Here is a 17,622-nt window from a genome sequence, read left to right on the forward strand (position 1 = left end):
CTGGAAAATGAGCCGAAAATACGAGGTTTTTGGGCCAACCTGTATCTAGCACAAGGAAATTTTGCATGAAGAAATTGGGTTCTGACTTCTCTTATGTACCCAAATGATATATTAAAAAATCAGAACTACAATATAAATATGCATGCACCAATGTATATAGTGACTGGACTAAAGTAGAGTACCTAGTGTATTGGATGTATCGGCTGAAGTATAACCCCATTGACGGTTTAAATTCCATTTTCAGGCTGGGTGAGACCTTCTAAAATTGTAAGGGACTCCACAGTCCACACCAACAAAAGTCTTACTAATTTACTTTTTCATAAGTGGTGGTGGTAGAAAATATTGTCTATTTATGAAAGTTAAATCTATTTGAAAAATTATACAAGATCTTTATTTTTTTATTTATTTACATACAAAAGCTCACAGAATAATCCATGAAGAGCCTTATTGACATCAACTAGTTTAGATACATAATATTTGATGCAAAATAAGAATGAAAAATAAAATAAAATGTAAACACAATTTTTGAATACTAATAAGATAAGAAGAGGCGAAATGAAAAAATAAAATAAACCAATGATAATAGAAAATGAAGAAGAATGAAATAAAAATGATAAGAAAAATAAAATAACGAATAAAATAGAGAATAGAGGAAAAATAGGGCTTTAGAAGAGAGAAAAAAAATGAGGAGTTTAGTTTAGTAATTATTTATCAATCATGAGTTAGCTATAGAGCGATATGCTAGTTCACAGGATTTCTTAAAGGTTTTGAAACGGTCAGCAAACGGATCAATGCAGTGGCTTATTCTATTGTACAAACGTAAAGTTCTGTATATATAAGAATTGCAATGATGAGTCGTTCTGATAAATGGCATGTGGAACAGAATATTTGGTTTTGGTCTATTAAACGGGACATGAAGTTGCAACATACTTATAAATTCTGGCATGAATACTTGATTGTTTAGGATATTATATAATAGCAAGAGGGAACTGACAGATCTCCTTTCTTCCAATCTTTGAACATTAAATATCAACCTCAGATTGTCTGTTGAAAAAGCTATCGGACAGAATGCGTTGAACTTTTTAAAATAAAGATACCTTAAAAATTTATTCTGAATTTTTTCTAAATCAAGAATAGCGCTGCTGTGAAATGGAGCCCAAACTAAAGCAGCATATTCAAGTTTACTCCTCACTGTAGCATAGTACAATTTCAAAACAACGTCACATGCTGTAAAAGACCTACAATTTCGAAATAAAAACCCTAGCGACCTATTAGCACCATTCATAACATGTGTTAGGTGTTCCTTAAACTCAAGAGTAGGGTCCATTATGACGCCCAGGTCCTTTATACGGATAACACAATCGAGGATTGCATTATTAATATTGTAATTGTAATGAAAAGGATTTTTCTGACGTGTGAATATCATGTATTTTGTTTTTGATATATTTATTTCCAATCTATTTCTCAAACACCAGTCATGAATCGCATTCAGATCCCGCTGCAAGAGACAGCAATCCTCCAGACTAGAGATAGGTCTGAAAAGTTTTACATCGTCTGCAAAAAGCAAAATACTAGATTCTTTAATATGGTCAGGCAGATCATTCATGAGTAGGACGAACAACAAGGGACCAAGGTTTGACCCCTGTGGAACCCCAGAAGAATTGGTAAAGTAAAGAGATCTGTGATTATTAAAAACCACATAAGACATCCTATCGGTTAGATAACTCTCAAAAAATGCAATCAACTATCAGACAGGCAAAACCATTTCAATTTTTTCAACAGAATCCCAAAATCCACCGAATCAAAGGCTTTTTTGTAATCTAAATAGATAACATCCATACGACCATGCATGTCTAGCTGCGAAGAGACAGATTGGGTGAACTGCAACAGATTAGTTATAGTTGAGCGCGATGGCATAAAACCATGTTGGAATGAGGAGATTGCGGGTCTTACATGGTTGAAAACTTTGCTATATAAAATATATTCAAAGACCTTACTTGGAGAATTGAGGATAGTAATGGGACGAAAATTCGAGATTATATTCTTTCCACCAGTCTTATGAACAGGTGTCACCCTTGCAGCTTTCCATTTTTTAGGATATTTATTCAATCTCAAGGACAAATTGAAGATAAATTGTAAAGGTTGAATAAGAATATCTCTACAACCTTTTATAATGTATGCTGGTACACCGTCAGGCCCACAAGATCTAGTTGCTTTAAGTTTATTTATAGCTGAATTTACTTCATTTTCAGAAATATATGAAACTTGTAATATGTCAAGATGAGGAGATGAGGAAATGCTGTCATATGATTCATTATCATTATTATGTTGGATGTTATTACGGTTGTTGCTGTTATTGTAAACAGATGAGAAATAATCAGCAAAAGCCTGCGGTACTTCCCGATCGGTATACCTGCACCCATTCCACTCAAAACACTTTGAGTCCGATCTAGACTCTTTTTTACTCGCAACATAGTTCCAGAAGTGTTTAACGTTTGAATTTATGTTATTTTGTAGAGATTCTATATAATTTTGTTGTGCTATGTTGATTTCACTTTTTATTGCAGCTCTCAATTCCTTGAATTTGTTCAAATAATATCCCGAAAACGATTTTTTCCGTGCACATTTCTTTTTTAATTTAATCATCTGGATAATGCTTCTAGTAAACCAACCGGATACTTCGATTTAATAATATTTTTATTTTTGGGCACATGCGAAGCGAAAGCATAATTCAATAAATCGTAAAAATAGTCTACAGCGAGATCGACATCGTTGAATTCATAAAGTCTATGCCAATCTGAATCTCTAAGTGTGAGATAAAATTCATAGTAGTTTGCTTTTTTAAAATTGTAATACTCGATACTCAAAGGGGGATGCAAGAGGCTCTTTTTAATCAAAAAACTAATATCTAAGCTTGGGTGATGTGGATCTTCAGCAAGCAGAGGGCTTGTTTCGTGCAAAACAATCAGAGGTAGATTACTCAGCACTAGATCAAGAGTTTTGGCATTGGCATTTAAAACATTATTAAAGGATACTAAGTTGAATAAACACATGCAATTCATCAGTCTGGCATATTTACTAGGACCACCAACAAAATTAAAACTTGAACCATTTATTTCATTCAGATTAAAGTCACCCAATATTAATAAATCATGTGAAAAAATATTATTATCACTTTCAATAAAATCAAAGAAGTCACAGTAATCGAGAAGACCAGATTCAGGGGAGAAATAGACAACATTGATAAAGATTACTTTATCTTGTGCAGATAACTTGACAAGTAAAGATTCATAGCGCGCTGTCGCCGGACATGAATGAGTCGGGAATGCCAACTGTTTTTCACTGCACAAAGTACACCCCCTCCCCACCGCTTTCCAGACACCAATCTATCACGGTCACACCTAAATACCCGATAACGAGAATCGAACAATTCACTATCATGAATCTCATTACTCAACCATGTCTCAGACAACGCTACAATATCATAAGTTTCACCTAGTACAGATCTGAACAAATCATTGGTTTTAGTGCGACAACCTCGAATATTTTGATAATTTAATTTTATCAATTCAGAGTTTACATTAGGAGAATTCATTTTTAATAATGAAATAATAAACTATAGCAGTACATTGAATTAGAAAGATAAATAGCTTTACAACAAAAAATAAAATAACATTGGTATCGTAATAGTAGAGTGCATTGGGGTTTATCATAGCAGGGATTTATTTGATAACTGTTTTATTTTAGTTAGTTTTTCGACTCGCAGTCAGCTGTGTTGGCGTCTTATCAACGCCGCTTCCACTGCCTGCAAGTTTTGTGATATCATTATCAGTTTTGATTAGATGAATGGCCGAGTTTTCGTCTCTTCTTATCTTTATGTTACCCGTTTTGTCAACCCATAGAAACTTAAAGTTCATCTGATTCTTCACCCTTTTTGTTTTAGCAAATAAAATTCTTCTAGCCGGACATAGAGACTGGTTTATGTAGACGGGAGTATCCATTGGCATGCCTATATGTCTTGTAGACAGAGTCCTCTTCACCCGTCGCCTCTCCAACATTTTTTCCTTAATAGCTCGGCGAACAAAGCGTACGATTATCCCAGGAGATGGCCGGTTATTTTGCTGCTTCAAACGATGACAGGCATCGATCATATCCTCCGTGATTGCAACATCCAGGGCTTTACCAACCTCTTTTATAATGCTGGAGACGTCTTCATTCTGAGTGACAGGAACTCCGTAAATCTCAAGAGTGTTCGACCTCGAATATTGTTCTGCATCATCCAATCTCACCGACAGTTCCGTGACTTTTTTAGACAATGCTAAATTTTCCAATCTGAGAGACTCAATCAACTGGTTTTGTTTATCAATGATAGCCTGCTGTGTAGCCAGTATACAAGAGTTTTCGTCGAGCTTTTCATGACACAAATCAAGCGATTTACCTAAGTCTTGTTCAAGACGTTTTAGACCACTGTCCATTTTTTCACCTAGTTCGTGAATCAACTTTTTTAAGCCGTCTAAGCTACTTACGTCCTTTGTGTTGACACTACACACAATGCCACCATCGCTGTGGCTACGACTCCTCCTACGCTCACACGCACAGTCAGCACACATCCACGCACGACCAGAGATGAGGAGACCGTTCAGGTCAGCATCACTAAGACCCAAGCACTGTCCGTGGAAATTCTCTTTACATACACTGCACTGGACCTTATTCGTTTTGTCCTTTGAAGACCGCACTATTAATTTCGTACATTTACGGCAATTCATTATGATCAAACACGCTCGTTTCACAAATAGATAAGGGAGCTATCCAAAGTGCGTCCGCTCTCATCAGAGGCTGATACTAAACTGATACTAAACTGAAGTCCACTAATCTGAAGTCCACTTTAATTTATTAAGAGTAGGAATTCTCGCAATAATATTTTGTGAAAACACACTGAAAGAGTTTCTATAACTGAATAGTTTCATATAGAATATAAGATTTTATAATAATTTTGGACTCATGTGAATATGAATATATAATGAGGTTGATACAGAATAGCATCATAGGTCATACACAAAAATCACTAGTTAATATATAAATACATCTAGAACGCTAATTAATCTACTATATAGTTAAATACATCTAGAACTAATAATCTTAGGCTAATTAATCTACTATTGTATTTAACATAGACTTGGCATTTATTTTGATCTTTTGATACCTTCAATTAGTCAGCCCTGTTAAAGTAATAGATGGTAACTTATGTAATGAGTTATCTACATTATATTCTTATCTACTGGTTCTTAGATTATTCTTCGAAGTCTTCTACATTTTCATCATCTCAGAAAGCATAGGCCACGGAACTCCTCAACTACTCTGACATTTTTTTGTGTTTCGAATTGATCAAAAACAGACAGAGCTTATTTGAAGTCTTAATAGGGACTTGTGTGACCTCGACACTGTAATGACCTAATTACAATTCGCTAATTACAATTCGTTGCAAGATGTAAGATAAATTTACAATTTAAATTGCATTCATTATGGTATGCATGATCTTTCACGCTGGTCGAAGCTGCCAATATAATAGAGGTATAACTAAAAAAAATACTGTCATTAAAGAATTGCACATCACGTTTTCATAAAAGCTGATTGAAAATCAATGATATTTCATAAAATATTTTATAATATTATAAGGAGTATATCTATAGTGGCAATCTTATAAACATAAGGAGACCATTGTCAAAGGTTTTCGATAGGGTAGGCCTGAAGAAGGTCATTTTCTATGAAAAATTGGATACTGAACAACATATTTTGTTGTTTTATATCAGTTATTATAGGCTAGTCTCCATCATAATCTCCATCAGAGATATTAAGTAAAATGAAATTTGCAAGTCCAGTGAAAAACTTATGGCAAGATGTAAAAGGAAATTAGGGTGAAGGAAGTATGGCATAGATGTTGAGATTGTTGAATGCTTTGTTGAATATGTCGGTGAAAGCAGTGCTCACTATATCATTGATGAGAGGTCTGATCACTGCGAACCCAGGTCTCCAGCTGGCATTGATTATCCTGTCCATTATGCCCTCTGAAATGAATAAATTAATAGATGAATAGATGACCAAATGAATGAATGAATTGACTAGTAAAATTATGCATTAAATGATGTTGTGTGTGTAAATGCATCTAATGCTGGTCACTAGTGTTAGAACTAGTTGGAAAAATTTGATTGATACACTTTTCATGATACACATGTCATCACAGCGAAAGCTTTCGAGCAAAACTGTTTGAGGTTAGGTTTTTATATCCTATACTATTTAACGAGCTATTTCTGTTTATATGTTTAGATTTTTAGATGTTTATATATCTGTATGTAACCTGATCTCGAAAACGGCTCTAACAATTCTCACGAAATTTGGAACAAAGTAGGTTTATGATATGAAAATTCGATTGCACCTAGGTCTCAACCCTCGGATAACTCACTGAAGGACATTAAAGGATATATACGTCCTTGGAAAAACAGCTGGAAATGTTGTTGTCTGTCAATACCGTAATGAAATTGAGTGAACGAGTGCATGTGTGGAATCATTCAGCTGATCTCAAGAGAAGAAAAATTCAGCAATAAAAACTTATTTTCGTTCTTTTCTCTTTTTTTAGAAAACATGTTTAGGTACTTCAGAAAGTCCAAAATAGTAACTAGATGCTATTTATGTAGAATAGTACATATAGCCCAGTCAACGAAGTGTTATAGAGGGAAAAGTTTGGAAGACAATTTTTAACCCCGCAGTTCTGTTTAGGGTAGTGAGGAGGTAATAATATCAAAAGTCCCCACCCCTACCCCCTGTGCTAAGGGGGTGGGGGTGATTCAAAAGTACCATTTTTTGGTTTCTCGCATATAACTCGAAAACTATGCATTTTACAGACATGACTATTCCATAAGAAATTAAAGCTTACATAATTTCCTATAATATTGATCTGACTACTTTTTCTATATCTCTTTCACTTTTCGAGATATCCGCTCTAAAAGATGTGTCATTTGAAAAAAAAACACATTCTCCCTCAATTTTTTGCTCTTATAACTTTTTGAATATCGACGGAAAGAATCCATGCTGATCATGAGCTTATAGAGCATCGAATTCTCTTCAATTTTATGTATAATTTCACAAGTTTACGCACATCCTTAAGACTGTTGCAGCAGCTTCAGTGTTCAGTGTGAGATCTTCAGTTATGCAAAAATAGACCAATATTGACTAAGGAATTTGGAGAGAATGTTTTGAACACAATTTTTGACTTTGCAGCTTTGTTAGGACCAGTTAGGGGGTGAACATACCAAAAGTCCCCATCCCTATCCCTTGTGCTAAAGGGATTTGGGTAGTTTAAAAGTTGCATTTTTCAATGTTTTGCTTACACGCTCATATCTTGAGAAAAATGCGTTCAACCGAATATACCCTTTTTTGAGCATTCATTGCCTGGACTAATAGTATATTAACAAATATTGTAGCAAACATAGTATATCATTCAAAATCGAATTCATAGTATATATATTTGTAATTGATGATGTGTTTGTTTTTTGAAATGTGAATAAATTGTTATTTTGATGAGTAATAGTATACATTTGAAAAGGGACAGTTTTGGGTATATTAAGCCTGCTGTGCCTCCTCATATATCTGTAAACATAATGTACGACTGAGAAAATGAATAAATAAATATAAACTATAAATTAAATCTTTCGTTAAAAATTGTCTATGCTTTTACACTCGTGCAAAGCTCGGTCCCCCGATATTCATTGTAATGTGTAATTTTCCAGTGGTTTACTATTAATATTGGTTTTATGTTAAAAGTCTCTCGCTGATAACAAAATATGCATGATAAACATGTGCCTATATAGATGTTTATCATGCATATTCTACCGTTAGTGGCCAGCCTAATGTGAACACCCCTAACCCCCTAAGACAAAGTTGTGCATTTTCTATGATTCTCATCATTCCTCAATTCTCAATACTTGAGAGTTAGTTAATATTATTCGGTTACAATCAATAGAAATTATTGGATTGTTGGATTGCTCTAACTGATTGAAGCAATCGCTGCATTGATGTTTATAATAACTTCATCAATTATTATTTTATTGATGTGTTTTTAATACATTCAAAATATAAGTGGACCAGAGTTTATTTAGTTCGGTCATCTTGTAGCTCAATAGATATTTTCAGAGGGATAAATTGACATTTCACATTGGATTACCTTGTGAGTATTTATTCCAGTCAATACATTTCGTATTACAATCTAATCCATTTATACAGAGCTTTATACAGAGTGCTCCAAAACACAACGGATTTTTGGCTCCTATTCCAGTTCTTTGAGATTTTTGCTGAATTGGACAGAAAAATCACTCTTGCCATTTTTTTAGATAGTACAATTTTTTATTGAATTGAATTATTCGGAGCTCTCTCTATCATCATTGTGATGTTACAAATTTTCTCCATATAGAAATCAAATCTCCGATTCGATATTTAAAATCGATAACAGCCAATAATCAATATCAATGTCTGTATAATCAAAAAGTGTACAACCTTTTTTCTTCAGCTGTTCAATAATGTTGGAATACTTGGAAAATTAATTTTTCTAAATTAACAAATATTTATAATCGAGATAAAGGTTAAATAAAATTCGAAACAGATTAAAAATAAAGTTTAATTGAAAATAATAAATGTAATAATTTTAAACTTATAATTTTGGATTTGTTGAGGTTGGCAATGATGACTTGTTTAGGTGTGGCTTTGGAATTTTTAGATGCTTCCCTCAAAAAATGGTGGATGGCTTGGCTTTTCGGTGTATTTTGTTCTCTTCAAATTTTTCTATATATTTGAAGTTTAAAATACTGATATCTGAACTTTCTTATAAAATCTATTGATGTTGTAAATCATCTGTGGAGTGTAGATTTTGTTATTTTCTTTTTTTTGTGTTATATAATTATTTTCGTATAATATGAAACGCCATAAGCCTATGTTAAGACTCGTATATAAAAGATGAGTGACCTACAGTTTGGTTTGTAAGTTTTATATCTATCAATTTACAACTAAAATCATCGTTTCTAATTTTCAGAAAACTTTCGAATTTATGTTATATGATTATACCAAACGAATTTGTAACTCAAATTGTGTTCAATCTGTGTGTGATTAGTTGTTCTGATGTAATCTGAAATTTTCGAATAATAAAAAATTATGAAATTATAATTTGATTTGCTCTAAGCTGGAGTTCTTATTCTGAAACAGTGAACCCATTCATAATTTCTGTCAAGATATTGGTGAAAGGAACCGATAGCTTTTCTTTAGGTGATAGGTGGAAACTATCAAACCATTTTGGAGAGATTTGATAGCACGGCATCATTGAGTGCTGAGTTTCAATTTTCAAAAATGAGTCAGATTTTCGGAAACTCCGAAATTTGGAGGAAATTCCATATTTAATCGACTATATCTTCCATTTTAAACTATTAAAATTTATGATTCAAAATCCTCTAGAGGCGTAGTTTTTTGCTCTACAACCTGTGACTGGATAGGTAGACCGTTCTATATCTCAGATAGATTTCCAGTTACACCTCTAATTGAGATTTCACTCAATAATATAAAGGTTTATGAAATCATGTTCTATCATATTCACCCGTCTGATATACTTTATTCAAGTATTTTCTAGTGGAGAGGCATGCATAAGGATACCTCAAGGATCAAAATGTCAAACATTGTTAACTTTTGACTGAATGATTGGATCCGCTCATACTACAGCTCATTCTTTTCGGCTCTTCCAGGCGGTTCGAAATCACATATTATAAGTTTAATTCGGTCAAAAAGTGAGAAATTTAAAAAGAGGCGATAGTGAATTTTTCTGTGTGTTGGCTTGATTTGGCTCCAATCTTAAAGGGGCGTTAAGACAAAAGGGAACCAAACCTGTGGTTTTTGGGGCACTCTGTAAAAATCTCCAGGGCTAGAAGATCAACTTGCTCTATCTTGGCTGTCCAATACTCCAGAATCATTGCACGGAAAATTTTGCATGCTCGGAATTGATTCCCCAAAGGCCCTTGGCCCTTTTTACTACCTCGTGACTGGACTAGATGGTGAAGCTAACCCAACTCACCTTTTAATTTCACTTCTATAACTACCAGGTTCTTTTGGGCCCTGTTGCATGAGAAATATTCAAGTAATTTCCTATACCAATAACCACCTGTCCACTAATTGAACAAGCGTTAGTGAAGTTCTCAGTTTTGACTAGCTGGAGCCCAAAGTCGTTGTTTTCTGTCTGGTTTGTATGTTCTCACTTTAGTGAGAATTGATCAAATTCAAATATGTTTTATTCAACAAATGTACAGTTAAATTGAATATACTCATTTTGTATCTGTACATAATACTAATCAATCAGCTTGAAATTTTGAGCACGAATTCTTCGAACCTTCTTATAAGTTCGTATCACATGACCACCTTCCCATTCGAAAAAATGAAGTTGGATTCAAAATGAAGCTGCAGAAAATTTTGAAGCGACAGAAAGTTTTTTTTTTAATTGTAATAGGATTCCCATGAAACCTACTACTGTAATATCATACTTGTAGAAGATATATTTAGCTGTTTCCATAATAATTCTGACCAACTATGTATAATTACAGGTTGCAGAAATCAGAGATCAATACAACAGTTTATGAGCGAGTTCTTCAACCCAGGGGTCTCCAGTATTATTATAGTGAGGTTCACGTTATCATGGCAGTGAAGAAAGATAGAAGAACAGCGTAGCCGATTCTCTTCCCTGGCACTGCCTTCTATAGAGGGTAACTGATACCGGTATATCACCAGTATATCTGATTTAATATCAACTGTTCATTCTTGTTTAAAGTAATTTCTATTCTATTTCATTCGTCAGGAAAATAAATTTTTCAATTATTAAAGAAGATATTTTCATAATTATTGAGATTATGTCATTTGTTTTTCGATTATATTTCTACATTGTTAGGAAACGATCTGGCAAAGGCAGAGCTAGTAAAGGATAGACCTATGTGCTTTGAAGAGTGACAGACAAGGATAGCAACACCAATGTTTATCAAATACTGTCATTATAACGTGATCCTCACTATAGTTTTTATTATCTCATGCAATAGCCCCTTTGTGAGTAAGATTAGTAATGATAAAGCGGATAACAGAATATTTTAGCGGTTTTTGTAATCAAGAAATGGAAAAATAATTATTATCCCCATGGTAATAAGCTCCATAATGCGACCATGCACACATATCACAATAGATTAAATGAACTATTATTAGTTCATATTATTTTATTTGCATGCGCTTTCAAAATTTAATTTTTTTAGTATTAATTTAGACGGGGAGTGATTGTTTTTGCAGACAAAACGGTCCAATCGCATCGTTTATAGATCGCTCATCGTCTATAATCGCTCATCCTTTGAAAAATATGAGTGCAGTTCTCTAGGTACAGTGCGATACTCCCATTCGGACAGCAGTTCTACAACTACAACGCAGTTATGAGATTAAAAATTAGTACTTCACGATGGTTCAGTAATCAGTATCTAAAACTATAGCTTAAATTACAGTAAATTAATCTCTTATAGCCAGTTTAGCCAAACAAACGCACAAGCCAGACTTCTTTCCAGTAAGAAGTGTGTATATCTAGTGCTGCAACCATTCTTATAACAGACTACGACTTTTGTAACAATTTCTACAAGGAAAACTATTGTTTCTGATACTGTATAGTGAGAGTAATTTATCAGCTGTAGGCTACACTGCGTTATACGGTACACCTGTATTTAAATGCACTGCTATTATGTCCCCTCAAAGTAATCCATATTCACTAACCAGGACATTTAACATTTTAAGACATCTATTTTTGGTTCTTGGTATTTATCCGTTCCATTCCCAATCACCAGGAAAGTGTTCCCTTCGCTATTTATTATTGATCTATTGCTGTCTTATAACAATTTTAGATACTTTATTGGCTATGAGTTGGATAAGTATATCAATAAGCCGCATCCACATATTTTGGTTTGAATTTAAAGACTTTGATGATATTGTAATTGATTTTGGATCATTACTCATCCACATGGCTGGGTTGATACAGAAGGTACTCTACTATATTAGAACACACGAAATGATAACGTTTTTTAAAAAATGGAAAAAATTCGAGACCGAGTATGAGAATATAACTGGGAAACAATTGAAAACGATTAATTTTAAGAAAAGTTTGTCACTCATATTGGCTAGTTCCATCTGTATTGTTTCAATTAGGTTTGCCTTCCATTTCCGCGTATATTTTGAAGATTGGGAGATTAGGCTAGGTAAGTGAAATAGCTAGTTCCACAGACTTTGACCTATGGTTTCCTCTGAACAAAAATATAACTTAAAATAAGTCATTATAGTCCATACAAAATTACTTCCGACTTGGAGGAATATGTTGCACTTATGATTGGTGGCTCGTTGGTCTCATAAACAAGAGAACCCGAGTTCGAATCTAGACCAGGGAAAAAGTTTACGACCACAGCACAATCACATATAGATACGGCCACCCTCTCTTTCGTAGGAGACGATACCGTCGGTCCAGACTACCTAAAAAGTATGTTGTGATGTTGCAAATTGCCAGGATGGAAACTAGGCTTAAAGACTACAAAACGCTGGCCGCTTCAGCATGGCGACATCGCCACCACAGTATCCCTACTTTTCTCTGCTCTGCAAATCCCTTCAAGTCAGAAGTTATTTTGTATGGACTATAAATCAAGCTTGATGAAAGTTTGTGAATCTATCTTTTTTTTTGTATATTATACATTTCTGAACTTCTGTGACAAGTTAAAAAAAATGTTTCCTCCACCTACTGTAGAGTAGGCTACTTACTTTACTCTCTGAAATATGATAAAGTGTCACTTTTTCGCTCTCGGGACTAAAAAACAGAAAAAACTTTCTAGGTAGTAAAAGTAACTCCACTTAAATAACATGGAAAGCTATTTTTTAAAGACTTACATTGAAAATAGGTTGGAAGGTCGAAGCTCAGATGAGGAAACATAATAGAGTTGTCTGTCACTGAGCCAACTGAACTCAATACCTCAACCAGAAATTTGATCAACTCATGAAATATATTTTTTTTTATGATATTACACAGTTAATATTTGTGGACAATAAAAAGAAATACATATTTTTAAATATTTTATTCTATTCAAAATACCAGCCAAAAAATATTTTTCATCTGTGATTCAAATCTGAAAAATGCTAGTCAGCCATAATAATATTGTTCATTGTCGGCCAGCTAATAATAGATTGTTACAACTTTTTCCGAAAGATAGCGTAATGGCAGGGTTGACAACCACTCAAACAATGAAGCGTTTGGTCAACATTGTAAACAAACCATATATAGCTAATCCATGATGTAGGCAGCTCTCAGCGCCTATTTTGTTATTGTTTTTTTGGTCTTTTTCAAGTACATTTTAATCAATTTTTAATATTATAACAGACACTTTTCAAAAAGCTTCATTATGCCGTGTTTTTGATGAAGTTAATTCACCTTTTGAATTGGCTTTGATTAAAATGCCTAGTGATGATGTATAATACCTTTGTCCCGGCTGAAGTATGACAGTCGTAAGGCCCATTGACAACTTAAATTATATATATTCAGGCGTTGGGACCTTCCCGCAAGGGACTCCCCACCACAAAAGCTATACGAATTTACTTTTTTACCTTTGTTTACAAAGTCGACTGAGTGGTTTGTCATAGTAGTGGGTACCCACCCAATGGCAGTGTCAGCCAGACCACCAGTTTTTCGATTATAGATTTTAGGTTAAAAAATCTATATGTTGTAAAAAAAACATTGTCACCATAACGTAAGTTGTTAAAATAAGTTGATTTGCAGTTTCTATAAATGTGGGTGGAAGAAAAATGTTGAGTACATCATGCAAGTAAAAAATGTTTTTTCTCCCTCAGGGAAATTGTTGCCCTCGTCTTTGCCTTGTGCTTTAAACTTTCCTCTCAGGGGAAAAACAGTATTTTTCAATCTAGAAATACAAATAGTCACCTCTCTGTTCATTTTTGTTCTCGAAAAGAAACATAGATAACCCAGATACCACTGCAAAAATGCAGATTTTGTGCATATCTTTCCAATTTTTTGGAATATTAGTGCACCTCCAAAGTGCCAACAGAAGATATATAGGCTACCTACCAAATTTGAAAGTTCTTAGTCCTGAAGATCTTTAGTTTTCTTGAGAAGTGAGTAATTGTACTCAAATGCATTTTAAAGGTGCATCATTTGTTCATTACCTTGTTGTAATTACAGCTACCAAATCAAGACAATTTGGCCATTGGCTGTTGCACTTTTGATTTGTTAGCTCGATCTCGTGGTACAAATCCACCATTAAGATTCTCAACAAACTTTACAAGGGCTTGAAATGTTTCAAGTACTCAAGCTACAACAATATTAGCCATTCCACAGTTTATAGTCAAGGTTGTGCATTAGGCTTATGATAATAATATATTATTATCTTCAGGACTCTTGGCTTTCAGCTATGAAAATATGGCCCAGTTGAATATAACATTTTATAAAATATTCAATCATGATCAAGTGACAAGATTGAATACGTCTTATGCTTCTCTAATTTGCTCTTGTCGCATTGCATTCAACCTGTATTCAATACTGGTTAATATTTGATAGACTTTTGAGAAAAAGTATTTACCATATAAATTTACTGTATATATTTGTCACGAGAATTTCATCATCTTCAAGAAATCTGTATGGAAATTTATATAAATATTTTTATTAATGGAACATGATAACTTGTCATATTTCAATAGTTTTTAATGGTAATTTTCTGGAGATTGAAACGATCTCATAAACAAGAAACAATTGAGACTGTGCAAAGGCTAAAAATAAACTTTCCACTGGTGAAATTTTTCAAAGTTTTTTCGATTTTAATATCATCAAGCTATCAAAATGAAAAAGTTTTCTCGAGAAATTTTTATTGATCATTACTTTTCGAGATTTTATTTTATTTTGAATGTTATTTTGATAACATTACTTTTTGAGATTTTACTTTTTGCGCCTGAAGGTCAAATTTCTGGGACAGAACATTTCAAATTCGGTAGGAGATTTATCAATGATATTTATAAGATAAATCCTTCATGGTATTGTTGATTGAATAAAAAAAATCAAATATATCAATTTTTGAGAAAGTTATTCAATTTACTAAAATTTACCAAAAATAAATTTTAGCTGAGTTACTAAAATTTGTAAATTGAATAACTTTCTCAAAAATTGATATTTTTGAAATTTCTTGTTCTATTCAATCAACAATACCATGGAGAATTTATTATGATTTTCTTGTGTTTGGATAAAAAAAATAATTTGATGTTAATACAGACTGGTAGGCTTCCTTGCTATTCACATTGAATTGATGTATGCTGCCTCAGAACTCACATTTCATTGTATCTATTTTTTGCTTTGTACTATTCCAATATTTTTTAGTGTTGACTGATTGTGAATAAAATTTCCTTAAAAATTTGTTCTTGATAAATTTCTCTATCAATCACCATTCTAATTTTATTTTTTCGAATTGGGCAAAGTTGAATATTTTTTCTACAGTTCATCTCTCTCATTTGAACATACCTATCGATTTTTATAGTGATTGGTTGGAAAATTTTGAAGATTAAAATTATTTTGTAAAAAATACAAAATGGCAAATATCTCAAAAACGGAGCATTTTAGGAAAAAATTATTCAACATTTTCTCTTTTTTTACCCATAGAACCTATTCCCGAGGTCTGGCACTTCAATTTTGGGACACTCTGTGTAGTACAGATTCTAAACTCGAGAAAATATGCTCTTACAGAGTAAATGTGATCTCCATTATATGACACTCGTACTACCAATATTACAATTTTCCAGGTGATCATCTCTTTCTGCTATACACTGATATAAACATCTATCTGACACTTCACTTCACAGAACTAATATGGAATATGATGATGGCTGCAGTGCAAAATGCGTCTCGCCAACTAATTGATGATTACTATGCTGGCGAGGAATGTGAAAATACACACTCATCTCTACACCTTTATCCTCATCATCTGTGGACAAAACTTTTCACTCTACAGAAACATTTTCTAAGTGTTTTTTCCTCAATCTACTGTTCTCAAATGATGTTCAATTTCTTGACCGTTCTGTTTTTTGGATCTTTCTGTTTAAAGTACATGAATAATGGGGTCCTGTTCAGTGTTGGGAATATGGAATATAACGAAAATCGCTATCATGTTAAATTTCATACTGAAATGGGGATAAGTTTTGTCTACCTAATGATAAGTTCTACTATGGTGAACATTACACAAAAAATGGTATGATTATCATCATTATTATTATTATCATATCATCATCATCATCATCATCATTATCATGCCTCCCCTGCCATAGAATAACCTAATAGCCCTGCCTAACCTAACCTAACCTAACAAAGCAGAAATATGCTGTGCTTCACGAAAGTAACTATTTTAATTAGATTCAATTGCTGTCCTCTAAACAGTTTGGATTCAGGCCTGGCATTTCCACAAATGATGTACTTTTCTCTTTCATAGATCAAGTGCTGAATTCTGTGGATGGCAGATCCAGAGTTTGCTGTCTAATTGTGAATCTTTTCAAGGCTTTTTCACATAAAAAATATTAATATGAAAATAATTATACAGCTTGGGTGACACGGTATTTGAATGTGTTGTATCTTATTCCGACAAAGATTCAAGCAGGTTGGAATACAATCTCACTCTTTTGTGTACCAATCATTTGTCAGAATGGGTAATGGCCAGGAGTGGGGTCCCCGAGGGGTCAGTCCTCGGTCCTTTTCTTTTTCTCCTCCATATAAATTACTTGCCTCTACACCTTGGAGCAGCATACTGCCTAGTATTATATGCTGACGATTCTAAAGTACCTACTCTATTGAAAAGTAATAGTCAGCATGGCATTTAGTCTGAATGTAGAAGACAATAGAAAACTAAAAGAATGGCTAGCTTCCAAAATAAGTGGATAAGCATACAATATACTTTGCATGGAGCTATTTTCTCGATTAAACTGGATTCACAACTAGTAAGAGAGAAAACTTATAAGATTACTCTATTCTATGCTAGTAGGTAGTCGAAATGAAATAAAGAATCAAAGTAGCCTAACACTGGCTATCTTATTGTGCCTGCCTGCCTGATTATCAGATCGCTAGCCTCTACAAGGAGATCAATCAATTTTAAGAATTAAAAATCATTGACAAATCCATTTACCCCTTTTATAGGCGGTTAGTAGAATACTAGGAGTATTCAAAATGTTGTTTTAGCCAGCTAAAGTGCTATTTGATAACTCTGGATTCCCCATATAGAACAAACTGCTATAAGCTAACTGCAATAGCATTCCAAGCGGATAATTTGTGTAACTCAAAGTTTATAACCTCACTTTTGCTACCAAATATGGCCGCCGTTTTAATAGAGTGGACTCAAACCTGCGCTATCTGCTATCTCGTCTGCTAATTTTTTTCTAACGTACCACTATAGCATTGAGTTAACACAGACTTAGCAAATAGCAGGAGTTAGCGAATAGCTTGACTAAGCCAGCTAACTCCAACATTGTTATTACCCCTATAAAAAAAAATAA

The 17,622-nt window shown here is 33.6% G+C and overlaps 2 protein-coding genes across 2 annotated transcripts in view; both read right to left on the bottom strand.

Annotated features, from left to right (window-relative positions):
• Positions 1 to 3,743: 3,743 nt before the first annotated feature.
• On the bottom strand, positions 3,744 to 4,766 carry LOC120354115. The gene has a single exon (XM_039440390.1). It carries the CDS (start codon positions 4,764 to 4,766, stop codon positions 3,744 to 3,746), a length of 1,023 nt encoding a protein of 340 aa, XP_039296324.1.
• A 602-nt stretch (positions 4,767 to 5,368) lies between these two features.
• LOC111048655 overlaps positions 5,369 to 17,622 on the bottom strand; it is a 56,853-nt gene continuing 44,599 nt past the window's right edge. The window contains exon 7 of the mRNA XM_039440078.1: positions 5,369 to 6,065. Within this exon, the coding sequence (XP_039296012.1) occupies positions 5,911 to 6,065 (155 nt within the window). The 3' untranslated portion in view covers positions 5,369 to 5,910. The remainder of the gene's footprint in view (positions 6,066 to 17,622) is intronic.

Source organism: Nilaparvata lugens, chromosome 13 (genome assembly GCF_014356525.2).
Source record: "Nilaparvata lugens isolate BPH chromosome 13, ASM1435652v1, whole genome shotgun sequence".
NCBI classification, from domain to species: Eukaryota; Metazoa; Arthropoda; class Insecta; order Hemiptera; family Delphacidae; genus Nilaparvata; species Nilaparvata lugens.